Source organism: Glycine soja, chromosome 10, assembly GCF_004193775.1.
Source record: "Glycine soja cultivar W05 chromosome 10, ASM419377v2, whole genome shotgun sequence".
Classification (NCBI taxonomy): domain Eukaryota; kingdom Viridiplantae; phylum Streptophyta; class Magnoliopsida; order Fabales; family Fabaceae; genus Glycine; species Glycine soja.
The window spans coordinates 22,720,530-22,737,397 of record NC_041011.1 but is presented as its reverse complement, the minus strand read 5'-3'; the positions used below and the strand labels follow the sequence as shown (position 1 = coordinate 22,737,397).

The 16,868-nt window shown below is 31.9% G+C and overlaps 1 protein-coding gene and 1 long non-coding RNA gene across 2 annotated transcripts; both read right to left on the bottom strand.

The window, feature by feature from the left end:
- Window positions 1-8,776: 8,776 nt before the first annotated feature.
- On the bottom strand, window positions 8,777-14,982 carry LOC114371151 (zinc finger AN1 and C2H2 domain-containing stress-associated protein 16-like). Its single transcript, XM_028328583.1, has 2 exons — window positions 14,679-14,982; window positions 8,777-9,734 (listed from the first exon to the last, which is right to left on the bottom strand). Exons 1-2 carry the CDS (start codon window positions 14,775-14,777, stop codon window positions 8,997-8,999), a joined length of 837 nt encoding a protein of 278 aa, XP_028184384.1. The 5' UTR covers window positions 14,778-14,982; the 3' UTR covers window positions 8,777-8,996.
- Window positions 13,340-14,671, bottom strand: LOC114371152. The gene is made up of 2 exons (XR_003658020.1): window positions 14,178-14,671; window positions 13,340-14,146 (listed from the first exon to the last, which is right to left on the bottom strand). It is a non-coding gene; the product is annotated as an uncharacterized LOC114371152 (long non-coding RNA).
- Window positions 14,983-16,868: the final 1,886 nt, after the last annotated feature.

Below are 16,868 nucleotides of genomic sequence, written 5' to 3'. Positions count from 1 at the left end.
CATGATCATCATCATAGGCTGGCTCGCCTGAAATAAAATGGTATTTAGCCCAACCACAAACACACACCGAGAGTGAGTTATCACATTTCTGGAAATATTTATCAAATAGCTCCATTTAATACATCATGGAAATATTTATCACATAGCTCCATTTAATACAATCCACGTCACTTCACCACATTATCATTTAAAATTTATTTTTCAATTACCCATCACATTACACGTGAATCACACACTTGACTCAAGAAGTAACAACACTCACCAATTCCATAATAAACAATTCACAAGTGTTATGCAACAATTATACTAATATTCAAGCCTATATGCAATGTGGTACCATGTCAGTGAAAAACAACACCTGGGCGCCTAGGAGTACATAACAAGACATGCCACACAATGGGTTTATCATGTCACTCTCACTAACTAAAATCATAAGGTGACTAGTCATGGTCACTCTATTTTGCGAGAATACTCCAACCATATGGAATCAACATAAGCTTAAAGGAGCACTTAAATCGAGTGTATTTACCCCCAAGGCCTAGACTCTAAAGAATCTGTTAGGGTCTTACCTTCTTGATTCAGATCTAACCCCTAAAACAACTTTTGCGCGCAGACACTGCTCATGAATTAATAATACCTACAATCTCACATTTATTTTCAAACACCTTTAACACATTGTACTACAATTTAACACATTATATTAATGTGTTTAATCCTTTTTATGTACTTATATATATAATATTTATCCAATGATACGTTTATGATTACTGTTATTATTAATTATATATATATATATATATATATATATATAGTATTGCATGTAATTGTACAGTGGTATGTTATATATATTTGTTAATAAGTCTTGAAGTTAGATATGTTATGTTATTATTATTATATATTTTTATCTAATTGTTAAGTATACTTTGTAATTAGTTAAATTGTGAGATGTTAAATTATAGACATGAGATATGGTTGTGAATGCGTGTGTGATTAATACTTGAAGTGATATTACTTGTCTTGTGAGCTATGAGTTATACAATAATCCAACCAGTGTTTAGCTTGAGAAAAGTTTTTATGCGCAGTGTTAAAGGAAAAGTGTAGGATTTCTAGTTAGGATCTTGAAGGGTTAAACTGTAGCGCAACTTGTTTAATGTGTTTGAAATATAAGTGTGAGGTCGTGGATATTGTATAATTCATGAAGAATTTCTGCATGCAAAAATTATTTTAGGGGTTGGACCTGAATCAGGAAGGTGAGGCCCAAACTGATTGGAGTCTAGGCCTTAGGGGTAAAGACACTCGGTTTGAGTGCTCCTTTAAGCCTATGTTGATCCCATGTGGTTGGAGCATTCTCGCAAAACAGAGTAACCCTGACTGGTCACCTCATGATTTTACTTAGTGAGAATCACCTGACATACCCATTGTATGGTGTGTCTTGTTATGTACTTCTAAGCACCCTAGTGTGGTTTTTCACTGGCATGATATCACATTGCATCTAGGCTTGAGTCTTAGTATAATTTGTGCATAACGCATATGAATTGTTTATTATGAAATCGGTGAGTGTTGTTATGCCTTGATTGAGTGTGTGATTCATGGGTCATGTGATGGGTGATTGAAAAATGAAATTTAAATGATAAAGTGTTAAAATAACTTGTATTGAATTAAGTTGAGTTATGTTATAAATAGTTGTATAATGTATTTTTGCTTATGCTTTTATTTATCCGTATTTTATTTAGAAATGTGATAACTCACTCTTGGTGTGTGTTTGTGTTTGGGCTGATTGCCATTTTGTTTCAAGTGAGCGAGCATGTGATGAGTTCCATGCTAGAGATGGAGAGACTTAGCCGGTGATAGGGATATGCTTTGATAAGTGTGACATCAAGGCATAGGATTTTACTTCATATGTTATAATTTCGTGAATGATATAATTGTGTTATGTTTTCTATTTTATTTTTTTTATATTTATTCAGAATGGATGACTTTGTCTTGAGCCGGAATAACTTTATCTTTTATTTGAACAATTTCCACTATGATTTCACTAAGTGGATGTGAACCTTTTACCCTTTTGAATTGATTTAAATTAAATGTGTTTTAAAAAAATTAATTTCGCCTGGTTTTCTTTCGTTTTATTATTATGTTTAATAAAATTTAAATAAATTCTATATGATTTTATTTCCTTTTATTATTTATTTATATTTGTGAGGATAGAGGGTGTCACATGTATGACATGCCATTATCAAACCTCAAGTACTTGATCTTTATGCCTGCCTAGTTCTCCACCTCAGCCTTCCACAATTTAAATTTCTCAAAGACTTTAGATTTTTGTTTCATGAAGTACACCCAAACCTTGTGAGAAAAATCATCAATGAAGGTCACAAAATAGTGAGAACCACCCAACGATGAATATCTAGTAGGACCCCACAAATAAGTATGCACACAATCTAGAATTCTCTTGGTGATATGCTTTTCATCTTTGAATTACACCCTGGTCAGTTTCCCAAACACATAATACTCACATCTTTAAAATTTAAATTAAAAAAAAACTAAAAGGAAAGAAAAGTTGACTTGAAGAAAAAAAAAATTCTTTCTATTTTCACTCCTTTCAAATGGATCCTTAGGAATAGAAATAGGTTAAGGCGTTGAGAAAAGCCTATAACTTAGTTTATATCAAGGTTAGGTTAGGCTAAACTTTTTTAATAAATAAACTAGACTAAAACTTTTTTTATAAAAATCTATTTGGTTAAAAATGTTAGGATTTAGGTCAGATTTGCTAAAAGGGTTCGATGCAGTTCCAAGAAATTAATGTTGTTACCTGTTAATTTGAATTGATTAGACTATAGTTTATCATATAGTGCATAGTTGTATTGCTCTCTTTGGGATCTGAAATCTCCTTTGGATACGGCTACCTTTGGACTTTTAATCTAAGTTCCTTCGACCAAAAAGAAAATATGGTGTTCATGTAACATGTTTCCCACTGATGGTTTAGAAATAATACAGTTTTTTTTTCCTTCTATATCTTCTATTATTCACTCCTTCGTCTTCCTTTCTTTGAGGTCCGTCAACAATACAACCTAGCGTTATATAAATTCCATACAGAGACGGACCAACAATTGTTTTTTTGGTTGAATTTCAATTTTAGTCCTCTTATTTTTTTTTAAATCTATGATTTTGATTTTCTTGATTTTTAATTGTAACATTTAGTCTCCCTAATTTTATAATTTTTTATTTTTATTCTCCGAATAAATTATTAACTGATAATTATGATTATTAGAGATATTAAATTAAATAAAAATTCTTAATCATTAAATTTTTTTAATAAAAGACTATTAATTCTAATGTGGTGTTAGTGTCACTGGAGTTGCATGCAGTGGTGAAGATAGAAGAAGAGATGTATGCGGAGAAATGAGAAGTGTAAAAAATTAAGATAAATAATTTTTTATTTAATTTTTAATAATTAATGATTTTCATTAATTTATAATTAATTTAATAACTCAATTAATTAGAATTATTTGTTAATAACAAAATCACAATTTTTTAAAACTACCAAATGTTACATTAAAACCTAAGGGACCAAAAGCATGAATTTAAAAAATTAGGGAGACTAAAATGACAATTTAAGCTTTTTTTTTTGTCACGGACCAACAATTTTGGATATTTAGAATCAAACAATACTCCTTTTGTTCTTATTTAAAAGACCCAAATTTAAAATGATGTTTATTTTTTTATAAGACCTAATTATTTTTAGATTAGAAATAACCTTCCTTAAAAGAAAAAAGAGAATCCATTGATAAACTACTGTGAAGTCCGGATACGTGAAAAAAGGAAAAGTGTCGGTGTCGCACCCGTATCCGACACCGATACTCCACGGATACGGCCGGATAGTATCCTAGGAGTATCCAAAAAAAATTTATTTTATTTTTATTTTTTAAAATACAAGATACGGCTTAGATACGGCTTCCTAAGGCTAGACACAGCTTCAATATGACTCCAATACGGCTTGGATTTAAACGCAAAAGCTTTATTATTTCACGAAACCCATTTGCTTCTCTTCTTCTCCATGCTTATGAAGCTCAAACCCATTTTCTTTTCTTCTCCACACTATGTGACAACTGAAAACAAAGTTGCAAAGTGATTATGTTCCGCATCGACATGGTTCTTCTTCCTCGTTGATGGTTTTGCAAGCCATCTTCAACGGCGCCTTCTTGACAATGAGTTCTTCTTCAACAACTCTCTTCATTGGCAGTTCTGCAAGCACTCTTGTTGTCGTCGATTCTCGTCATCATCAGTTCCCATCATTGTTGTTTCTTGTTTGTGGGTGTGTTTGTTGTGCTGTGAAAGATGTCTCGTATAACAGAAATGTTTGCATCTTCAAAATATCAAGATGACCATGCTCCACTGTGGTCATTTGTTACAATAAAGGAAAAGATATGAGATGGGGGTGGTAATAGGCTGTGGAGTTGTAATTTTTGTGAAAAAGTTGTCAAAAGTTCATACTCTAGGGTTAAAGCACATTTGCTCAGAATTTGTGGTAGTGGGATTGCTACTTGTTCGAAAGTTACTGATGCATATTTGGTTGATTTGAGGAGGGTTTGTGAAGAGGCTGAAAACATATTAAAGTCTAAGAATGTTCCTTTACCTACTGACAAAAGGACTCCAACACCACCAACATTACCACCAAAAAGAAGAAAATCAAGCAATATAGAGAGTGCGTTTAATATTGAGGATAAGAATCATCTTAGAGCAGAGATAGTAAAGATGTTTTTATTCTGTCGGCTTGTCATTCCATCTTGCTAGAAATCCACATTTTGTTAGTTCTTATTCATTTGCTGCTAACTGTAATCTAAGTGGGTTTCTTCCTCCTAGTTATAACGCATTGAGAACTAGTCTTTTACAACAAGAGAGGTCTCATATTGAAAGGTTGCTTCAACCTATCAAATCTTTGTGGAGTTTAAAAGGAGTTACATTGGTTGCAGATGGTTGGATAGATGCTCAAAGAAGACCTTTGATAAACTTCATGGCTATATCTGAAGAAGGACCTATGTTTTTAAAGGCCATTGATGGGTCCAAGGAGTACAAGGACAAACATTACATGTTTGACTTATTAAAGGATGTAATCAAGGAGGTAGGGCCACAAAATGTAGTCCAAGTCATAATTGATAATGCTCCTGTTTGTAAGGCAGCTAGGTTATTTGATAGAAGCTGAATTTCCTAATATTTTTTGGACCCCTTGTGTGGTTCATACTTTGAATCTTGGAGTGAAAAACATTTGTGCTGCAAAGAATGTTAATGTTAATGAGAATGTCTTCAATGAATGTGGCTGGATTGCTGAAGTAATTGGCGATGCTTCTTTTATCAAGGTTTTCATCATGACTCATTCAATGAGATTAGCAATATTTAATGAGTTTTCTTCTCTTAAATTGCTTTCAATTGCTGAAACTCGTTTTGCCTCTATGATAGTCATGTTAAAGAGATTAAAATTGTTGAAACGTTGTTTGCAAAATATGGTCATTAGTGATCAATGGAATAGTTATAGAGAAGATGATGTCAGAAAAGCTACACATGTAAAAGAGTTGATTTTGAATGATATATGGTGGGATAAAGTTGATTACATCCTTTCTTTCATGGATCCTATATATAGCATGATTAGAATATGTGACACCGATGCTTCTAATCTTCACTTAGTGTATGAAATGTGGGATTCTATGATAGAAAAGGTGAAGACAACCATCTATAGGCATGATGAAGTGCTAGAAAATGAAGTTTCTAGTTTCTTTGAAGTTATTCATGAAATACTTAATTCTAGGTGGAGTAAGAGTTGTAATCCACTTAATTGCTTAGCTCATTTCTAAATCCAAGGTAATATTTTTATATCAATTTTTCAATAATGTGTATGGCTTAGCTTAGCTCTTTCTCAACCATAGTATGACTAAAATGTATACATATATTTTTTTTATAGGTACTATAGTGATAATTGGCTTAATGAGGTTCCAAATAGTGTTCCTCCTCATAGAGATGATGAACTTTCTAGCCAAAGGAATAAATGTCTTAAGAGATATTTTCCACATGTTAATGTTAGGTCAAAAGTTTATGAAGAATTCTCTAAATTCTCATCTTGTGCGGGTGACTTTGATTCATTTGATTCAATTGAGGATAGATGGGCATTAGATCCAAAAACTTGGTGGGTGATGCATGGATCCTCTACACCTATACTCCAAAAGGTTGCTTTAAAGCTTCTAGTGCAGCCATGTTCTTCCTCATGCTGTGAGAGGAATTGGAGTACATACTCATTTATTCATTCTTTGAAGAGAAACAAAATGGATCCAAAGAGGGCTGAAGATTTGGTTGTTGTGCACTTTAATCTTAGGCTTTTGTCTAGAAAAGAGGAAGGGTATAAAAAAGGAGAGACAATATTGTGGGACATTAATGGAGATGTACATGATCCACTTGATGATAATGCTGGAGTTCTTGAAATGGCAAATTTATCTCTTGATGAGCCAGATTTAGAAGCTATGCTTTTCTTAGATGATGGCAATGGAAGAGAAGAAAACGAAACAATTAGAGTTTGACAATAATTTAGTAATTTCTAACTAGTAATGATACTTTGATATAGGCTATTGTATAAAGCCAATACTTATATGAAAGCTGTATTTTTTTATGTGAAATAGGGTAGAAACGGTATTTTTTGCTTATGATCACAAGTATGTCTTTTTGTAAATTGTGATCATTATATGAAAGCTATAAATTAATGACAAATGAATGAATGATCAAAGTATTACAGGCGTTTGATGTGATTCAATCTCACAATTTGTTTGTTTTTGTTGACTAATTGATATGCTATTATAGTCTCACAATTTGTCAGTGTCACTATCTCTTTTGTGGTTGAGGATGACACCCTTAATGGAGTCTGTCCTATAGAAGAGAAGAGTGATTGCTTGGAAGGAGGTCCAACTATGAATTCTAAATTAAAAGAATTAATATCACATGAAGGTATCATTTTCTGGTCAGACATAGGTGAAAATATCCTGTCAAAAATTAGATTTAGTTGGTACTCATTGAGTTTGCAATATCCTGTCATTTTCTGATTCTAATGATTCTTTCTCTGGTTTTGTCTAGTGACAGGAGATGTAACCAACATAGCATTGGATCCTTTATTCATGTTTGTTTTCCATAGCATTGGATCCTTTATTCATGTTTGTTTTCCATTTGGGTGTTAATGGTGTAGCTATTGCTCATGTTATAAACCTTAGGTTTTCTTGATTTGATGGTGATTTATGTTATTTGTTGTTTTACAAAGCTGAATATGTATCATATGGGGCTGAATTAATTGTGAATTGAATATGTATCAAGTAATGACTTGCTGCTGAATTGAGCTACAAGGTGGAATGAATCAAGTGGATAAATTGGCTATCTTGTCATGAATTTGGCAAATTTATATTAGATTACTTGATTAACTATATATTATGTATACTACTATGTTGTAATGGAATGGAGGTACAATTGTTGTTATCAGTGTTATGAAATGCAATTTAAAATCATGACATGATAATGATTTGGTTTCTAAATTCTATTTCTGAAATAAGTTTTTCTGTTGTGTATCCTTTGTTTTTTTTTTTTACTTTGTTCTTGCTTTTTTTTTCCATGAATTGCTTCCTTTTGTGTTCACATTTTTCATATTTTTACCTCTGTTTTGAACATGCAGCTTCATATCAAAATTCTAAATCTTAAGCTTCATATCATTTTCTAGTCTAGGCAACATTGACATTATGTCCTGATTTTTCATGTTTTATTTTTTAATATGAATTTGAAGCTATTCCAATAAAAAATCTAACTGTTCTAGAAAAAAAAATCTGAAACTATATATAACTTTTTATATATTTTATTAACGTATCCAAGACATATCATATCTTTAATTTTAAAAATTTATCGTATCTCTGTATCTATGTCGTATCGTATCCGTATCGTATCTTGTATCTAGGCTTTATAGATAAACTATTAGGATAGACAAGTATTAATGACAAAAATAATTTTAAAAAAAAGTTATAAATTTAAAAAAAATTATTACTATCAATTAAATTAATCATTTTTCTTAATTTTAATAAATTATACATTTATACTAGATAATTGGATTTAATATATAAGAAGTATCTCTTATTTCCCAAAAATATGAAGACTAAGTTGAAGATGGTGAAACTTAAACGACAATTTAATACTTTTTATTTTGACAGACAATTTAATACAATAATAGTAAAATGTTTGAAATTGAGTGGAGACATGGGCCCTTATATGGCTCGATGTAGGTCCGCCACAGCTTCCAAATAAACAGATTGAGTTTAAACCGGAACTGGAGACCATGCATTTTCATTCTAATTTCATAACGAGAAATTAGATATTTCTACAAGTAAGACCAACGCAAGTTAAGTAGCACTATTGATTCAAGACTTAAATACCTGTATTTTTTTTCATTTTAATCCTTATAAAATGTGTTTATTTTATTTTTCATCAATTCCTGCAGGTCTGGCCTTTTCCGAAGCTGATGAAGTGTCGATTGAAGCAGTCCGTGTGATTCAAAGCATGAAAGAATAATCTTTCAGAGAAATACAGGAAAAATACAGAGTAATTAAACAATGTTATCAGTCCATCGGTGACATAGACATTTAATAAATAAATAAAAAAACTTCAAATTCATATTCACACTTTAGGTGCTGCAAGATCGGGCACATGAATGTTTAATTTTGATATACAATGTGTAAAGATTTTTATAATATCATCTATCAATGAATTAGATTTTAGAAATCACCTTAAATATGACTTTTAAAGTAATTACAAGAAAAGTCAACAATTTACAATTTTTACCACATGATTGAATGACAATGTTTACACTCTCGATGTATTCCAATTAAATTCATGTTTATAAACACTATATTCCTCCAGACTATTTATAGCAAAAATATGCAATTTCTTCAAGTTAAAATTCATTCAATAACAATAGCAACTCGTACCTATGATCTAGAACTTCCACCGTGATCCCTCTCAACATGTTCCACTAGGGCCACCGGATCTCGAAATCCTCTACTACACTTTGGACAAACATCAATTGTAACCTTTGCTCCAGATCGGTTGCGACTCCTTTCATGAACTTTTTGCACATGGTCAACCAAAGTAGTAACTGAGGAAAACTTAGCACCACACTGAGGGCATTGCTCCACTTGACCACTGCTATGGCTCTGTCCAACCCCACCCCTTGCTGTCTGCCAGGAACTTAACTTTGACACACCAGCCTCAGCCGAAGCTCGAACGTTAGAAGCCGCATTAAGAAAGCTTGTACTCCATGAGGTTGCACTTGACTTGGGTTTGGACTCCTGCTTTTTACTCCCATTCAAAAGATTCATGAATGAAAAACTTGATTCCACCTTTGTGGGACCAGGACATTTATGATCAGGTCCAAACCGATGCTTTAAACAATGCTCTACTGTGCAGTCCCTGCACTTAATTGTGTTTGAGAATACTAATATCACTCTGCACCCAGGGACAGGGCATTTTTTCTTCTTTGTGACTTTCTCATAATTCGATGGGTCGCACTCGGTGTTGACATGATTCTCCCAAGTTATGTTTGGATCTTGATCAGGAACTAGGCGAACTCCTTTGGCACAAAGTGGACATATAACTACTGTGACATCTTGCTTGTCAGCTTTTGTACACTGATGTTTATTATAACTTCTGTGGTCCAAACAATACACCTGCAATAGATTTGGCTGATATAGTTAGGCCAAACAAAAAGCTTTTAAACTGAACAGAGGTACAATACTAATCCATAATTCCATACCTAGACAAATTCCCAGAATGTCATCAGGCAAAATCACTAATCAGAATATTGTTTCTTGCATGAACCCAAGAAGTGTAAGTGCTTACCAGAATTAAATAAAAATGATTAATACATAACCAAAACTGAAAATCATAAACAGTGGCGGAGCTTTACCCAAAATTGACTTTTGAGGGGTACAAAAGTTTTTAGTGCAGTTCCAATATTTAGAAGTTTAAAACAAGATAGCCAAACTTAAGAGATTACAAAAACTTGTGGAACTTCTGCAAACTAGACTCATAAATTCATAAGAGTTTACATAGTATAAAGAGTTATATTAAAAATCAACCTATAAATGACGAATTTGGCTCCTCTAAAGTGAAGATTCACTTTAGAAATTAGAAAATAAATTGCACTAACAAACATTGATTGAAAAATCAATGGTTCAGAATTCTGATAAAATCAAATACAAATAGAACAATAGATTTGAAGAAATTTTTTTATGGTTTTGTAAGAATCCCGAAAATTTTCACTATGGTTTTGTAAGAATCCCGAAAATGCAATCAACAACAACAACAACAACGCCTTATCCCACTAGGTGGGGTCGGCTACATGGATCAACTTTCGCCATAATGTTCTATCAAGTACCATACTTCTATCCAAACCATTAATTTCGAGATCCTTTTTTATAACCTCTCTTATAGTCTTTTTGGGTCTTCCTCTGCCTCGAATTGTTTGTCTTCTCTCCATCTGGTCTACTCTCCTCACTACAGAGTCTACCGGTCTTCTCTCTACATGCCCAAACCACCTAAGTCTATTTTCCACCATCTTCTCTACAATAGGCGCTACTCCAACTCTCCCTCTAATAGCTTCGTTTTTAATTTTATCCTGTCGAGTCTTACCACACATCCACCGCAACATCCTCATCTCCGCTACACCTACTTTATTCTCATGTTAGCTCTTGACCGCCCAACATTCTGTTCCGTACAAAATCGCCGGTCTTACCGCAGTCCGATAAAATTTTCCCTTTAGCTTGATCGGTACCTTTGCATCACATAACACCCCCGATGCTTTTCTCCATTTCATCCCGAAAATGCAATCAATCAGAGAAAAATGGAGATGTTGAGGCAAATGAATATAAGAGAGTCAATGGATAAGAATGAAGTATTTGAAGGTGCATCAATATATTGCTCGCTTTTGATATCAAGCTGGTTTGTCATTCAACCTCATTAAATTGAAAAGCTTTGAGAATATGGTTGTAGTCATTGGTCAATATGGGCCACATTTGTCCATTCCAAGCTATCATGACATCGGAGTTCCACTTCTGAAGAAGGAAATTGAATACACTGAAAATTTGATGAAAGGCCACAGGGAGCAATGGGTCAAGTATGGTTGTACTATTATGTCCAATGCATGGACTGATCAGAAACAAAGATGCATCATTAATTTTTTGGTTAACTCTCAAGCTGGTACAATGTTTTTGAAGTCTGTTGATGACTCTGATTTTGTGAAGACAGGTGAAAAACTTTTTGAGTTGCTTGATGCTATTGTGGAGGAAGTTGGAGAAGAGAACGTTATTCAAGTTGTAACTGATAATGGGAGCAACCATGTTTTAGCGGGTAAGTTGTTAGAGGACAAAAGGAAACATATTTATTGGACTCCTTGTGCAGCCCATTGTATTGATTGGATGGTTGAAGACATTGGGAAGCTTCCCTTGATAAAGAAGACAATTAGAAGGGCAATTAATCTAGTTGGGTTTATCTATGCCCATTCTAGTACATTAAGCTTGTTGAGAAATTGTGCAAACAAGAGGGAATTGGTGAGACATGCTATTACTAGATTTTCCACTTCTTATCTAACCTTGGAAAGGCTCCACAAAGAGAAAGCTAATATTAGAAAGATGTTTATTTCTGATGAATGGATCTTAAACAAGTTATCTAAGGAGCCTAAGGGGAAAGAAGCTGCAAAGGTAGTGCTCATGCCTTCTTTTTGGAATAGTGTGGTTTACACTCTTAAAGTCATGGCTCCACTTGTCAAAGTGCTTCGTCTTGTGGATGGTGAAAGGAAACCAGCCATGGGCTATATTTATGAAGCAATGGACAAGGCAAAAGAAACAATTATCAAGTCTTTCAACAACAACGAAAGCAAGTACAAAGATGTGTTTGCAATCATTGATAAAAGATGAAATTGTCAACTTCATAGACCATTGCATGCAGCTGCCCACTTCTTAAATCCAGAGTTCTTTTATGACAACACTGATTGCATTAAGAAGTTGGTTCCACAATTTGATGTGCAACAGAAAATTCTAACTATGTTGCATCTTTACAAGATTGGTGCTGAACACTTTGGTTCTAAGTTTGCAATGGCTCAAAGGAAAATTCATTCTCCTAGTAAGAAACTTTTACCAAATGACAAATACTAATATTATACTATTTTTTTTACGTATTAATGTTACAATTCAGAATTCTAAGTTATGCTCTTGGTTGGTATTGTAGTATATTGGTGGCGAATGTTTGGGTCACAAACTCCAAATTTGCATAAACTAGCTATTAAAATTTTGAGTTTGACTTGCAGTACTTCAGGATGTGAAAGAAATTGGAGTGTATTTGAGCAAGTAATAGTGACAAAACTCTAACTATGCTTTTTAATTCTTATTTAATTTTGATGGTCAAGTTTTATTTGGAGTGTATTTGATATTGAGATCAAGATTTATTTGTTATGTTGTAGATTCCTTCCAAAAAAGAAATAGGCTTGAGCACAAGAAGTTGTGTGATTTGGTGTTTGTCAAATACAACCAACAATAGAAGCAAAGATATAATGCAAGAGATGAAATTGATCCAATTTCTCTTAATGATATTGATGTGTGCAATGAATTGCTTGTGGGAGAGATGGATGAAGATGATGATAATGATGCTGGAAATGATTTAGTATTTGAAGATGATGATGCACTAAATTGGGCAACTGTGTATGAGGCTTCGGGGGTTGGAGAGTGTAGGATGTATACTAGGTGGAAAAAAAGGGAAAGAAAGCAACCAACAAGTGATGGGTCCTACTGCGGCTGCTGCCCACACTTCTAAAAAATGGACAATGGTTGTTGGATTTTCATCAAGGAAGCAAAAAGCAGTCCAAGAAAATAATGAGGATCTAGAGTTTGAGGATATTGAACTTGAATCTGAAGAAGAAGAAATCATGATTAATTTTGAGGCGTCTGATGGAGAAAAGGGTGAGGGAGATACTCCACTACCTTATGATAACAACGAAGAGGATTATGTTGGAATTGAAGAAGATGATTAGAGCCTCAACCTTTACTTTGCACTTTGCATTATGCTATTATCCTTTTGTTATTTTGAACTCTTGAATGAGTTTATTTGGTGTTGGTTATTATGTGAACTCATGAAACTCTTTTAGTTTATTTGAATGTAATCCATTGTTTTTTTAATTTTTTATTTATATTTATTTTTTATCTATTGTTTTGTTAATATTTATTTGTGTGTGTGTGTGTGTGTGTATATATATATATATATATCTATATACATATATATATTTATTTTTTATTTTTTTTGTCCGCCATGACGTCCGTCATTTGCTGCTACACTATCCGTCATATTTTTACGGTGGATTGTTGGCTTTCCGCCATGAACCGTCATCCGTCATTAAAAACATTGTTGTGGGGTCAATGGAGGAAAAATTACATTTGATTTCAAATGTTGACTCGCTTCTTGACTCAAGAGTTTACACGGTTTTAATGAGTTTACATGTGTTTACATACAAAAGAGTTTGACAATGAGTCAACATGCTAACTAGAATAGTAAACTCATAAGAGTCTTATGAGTTAACTCAAGGGTTTAACAACAATGGTTTAAAACATTAAAACAGCCTTTCACACCTAAATATATATACTTTGGTGATACTTCTATATAGTGGACTTTGAGGCTTGTGGAAATAAAAATAAGAGCAATACCAAGATGCAATTCCTTAAGTGCTTTTGGTGTCATTCTCACATTATAATTGGGGTTTCACATTAGTAGCCAGCAAGTAATGGTTGGCACTTGGCATTAGTTACAGAGGTAAAGTGAAACTTCAATATCAGTCTGAAAACAACACCTAAAAAACTTCACCTGTTTTATCCTAAAAATAACCATAAGCTTAAACAATAAGGAGCCAATCATTCCCATCGTTTTGGTCTCCCACTCTTATCAACCACTCTCCTTATCTCTTGATAGGTGTTTGGATTAAAAGTCAACACACAAAAATATGCACGTTTTCTACATGCTAGTATATATAGCTTTATGCATAAGTGTGGCCAAAAAATGCGATTTCAAGCACCATTAGTTTATAACTACTTTTAACCTAAAAAAAGAAGTTTATAACTACTTTTAACCTAAAAAAAGAAGTTTATAACTATTTTTATCGTCATTCCAAATTCTCGAAGCCATCTCTACAATTTTCTTGTATTGTTTTATTATGCACCTAAGTTGGTTAGTACAAGTACAACAACTAACCAACTTCCCATCCCCACTTCAACACAAAAATAAAAATAAACCCATCCTTCCATAGCTTATCATTTCAAAAGTAACTCATTTTCGTCGTTTTAGTTCCTACAAATTTGTGTAAATTTCTACTACTGGGAAAAGAGATTCTCGCCCAATTAGCTACTAACTATGCAATCAAAGTTGATATGATGTTACAGATCAAGCGCAAAAGGTTATTAAAAATTAAAGGAACAATTTTATTCATACTACTTGATGAATAGTCTATGTCCCATTTTTCATGATGATATAATCACTTTAGCAAATTACAACTTTAGGAGTATTTTAATTAACAAAATCGCATGTTTGGGGGTATAATGGAGATTGAGATTGAGAGAGGAAAATGGAAGAACCTGGTCGCAGCAATCGCAGGTGAAGGGCAAGAAATCGATGAGCTTGCAATCCGAGACAGCACAGTGCTTTCCCAGATCTGGGAATTCCGGAGTACCCATTGAACACACTTTCAAACACAGCCTTAAAAATGAAATTGAAATTAGCTTAATTAGGGATAAATGGCGAAACCCTAGAGAGAGAAAGAGAGAGAAGTTAGGTGGGTGGGAATGCAGAGTCGCCGCCTCGTCGGAACTGAGAGGGAGTCTTTCTATGCTGACCTTGACTGACCCCCTCTCCCTTCGCACGCTCCACCCACGAGATGAAATCATCACAATCTAAGTTATTTAAATATGTGTAATTTCTTTTTTGATTTTTTTTTCTAAAATATACTTTTAATCTTCGTGAATATAAAAATATCTAAAATTCATTCTTTCATAATTTCTAATATGTTTTTTATTGTTTCAAAATTAAAATATATAATTTTTTAGCTAGATGTTCAGTTAAATTCATAACTATAATAATTATTTTTTGACACGCATAACTGATATTTATATGATATTTTTTAAGTTAATTTTATATATATAATTGATGTAAAATGTAATAATTTTTTTATTAATTATGCATATAAAAAGTAAAATAAAACATACAACTAGATTAAAATATTTGAATCTTATCTCGAGTCAAAAAAAATAACATTTCAATGAAATTAAAAATATACTTAAACTTTTAAGAGATGAAATTCAAATATTTTTATAGAAGATGAAATATATATTTTATTTTATTATATGGAAACTAGAAATTAATTTTGTTTTATATGATTTTCACCTTAGCTTTTCTTCACAGACTTACCGCTTTAGGTGGAATCAACCATAAAAATTAAATTAAATCTTTTAAAAAATTAAAAAATCTAATTGAACTAAAAAAATATTAAAAGACTAAATTAAATTAAAATAATAAATTAATAACTAAAAAATTAATTTGATCATTGAATAATAATATAAAAATTATTTATACTATTAATTCATATATTATTTATTTTAAATCAATTATTATAAAATATAACAAAATTATTATATGTAATAAACAATTTTATAGTTTCATTTACTATTCTCTTGTATAAATAAATAAATTTAGCATTAAAATTTAATCAAAGTATATTAATATTGTAAAAGTTTATATACTATTATTCGATCATTTATTACTATATTGTTAAATATAATCAATTTTATATCAAATGATTTAGAATCAGTAGATAATATATTTTTTAAATTCCAACACTAACTTTTAAAGAATTACTCATATCCTTTATTTTCTTTTAATTTAACCGTTCTAGCAAGTTACTTTTAAGTATTAGATTAAAAATCAAAGATAAAAAATAACTCTAATAGTTAAATTAGTTACTTATAAAAATTAAAAAAAAAATACATGGCCGGAATAGAAAGTAACTCTTACTCTTTTAGATTTTTTACACATAATATAAATAAAATAATTAGTTGCTCAAATAATACAAATGTAAAATTGTTTACACAAATTATATAAAACATTATTCACGTTGAGAAACCGATTCACGAAAAATTGATTTTTCAAGGTGAACAATGTTTTTTTTTTTTTAATTTTGCCTTATTTTAGAAATCGATTCTTTTCTCTGAACTAAGGTTAAAAAAAAAACTTATTACAAAAATCGATTCTCCAACTAAACGTGTTTTTTTAACTGAGTTTAGAAATTGCTTTTTTTTCTCTAGACTGAGTTTTAAAAAAAATATTTGTTTTTATTTTTTTAATGCCTTTTATTTATATTTTTCTTTTTTAACTATCTATCTTTACGTTTTCTTTAAACTAAAAATAATATTATTTTTTATATGTTGTTGTTAACTTTTTTGCATATTTTTTGTTTTATTATTTTTTGATGAGCTGAAATCCTTTGTGTTATTGAAATTCTTTTTAAAAGTCAGAACACTTTGTAACTTGAGAATCCATTGAGTTTGTGATTGTTGGAAAAAACTTGAAGTCAGAAGTACAAAACAGAAAAATATAACACAGATCGGAGGTTTGTTGTGCCGTGAAAAAACACTGCCTTGAAAGTAAAATTTGGCTAGACCTTGATGCAATCTAGTTTGCCGACTGCTCCCCAAGGTTAACACAACGAGCCTATGAACACGTGCACTCGTGGCCTTAGGCTATGGAAATCACAGAACAATTGCCCAGAATTT

Coding starts and splice junctions, on each gene's coding strand:
- LOC114371151 (XM_028328583.1), bottom strand. CDS start 14,777: ATGGGTACTCCGGAATTCCCAGATCTGGGAAAGCACTGTGCTGTCTCG. Junction 9,735..14,678: donor CCTGCGATTGCTGCGACCAG/GTTCTTCCATTT, acceptor AATCTATTGCAG/GTGTATTGTTTGGACCACAG.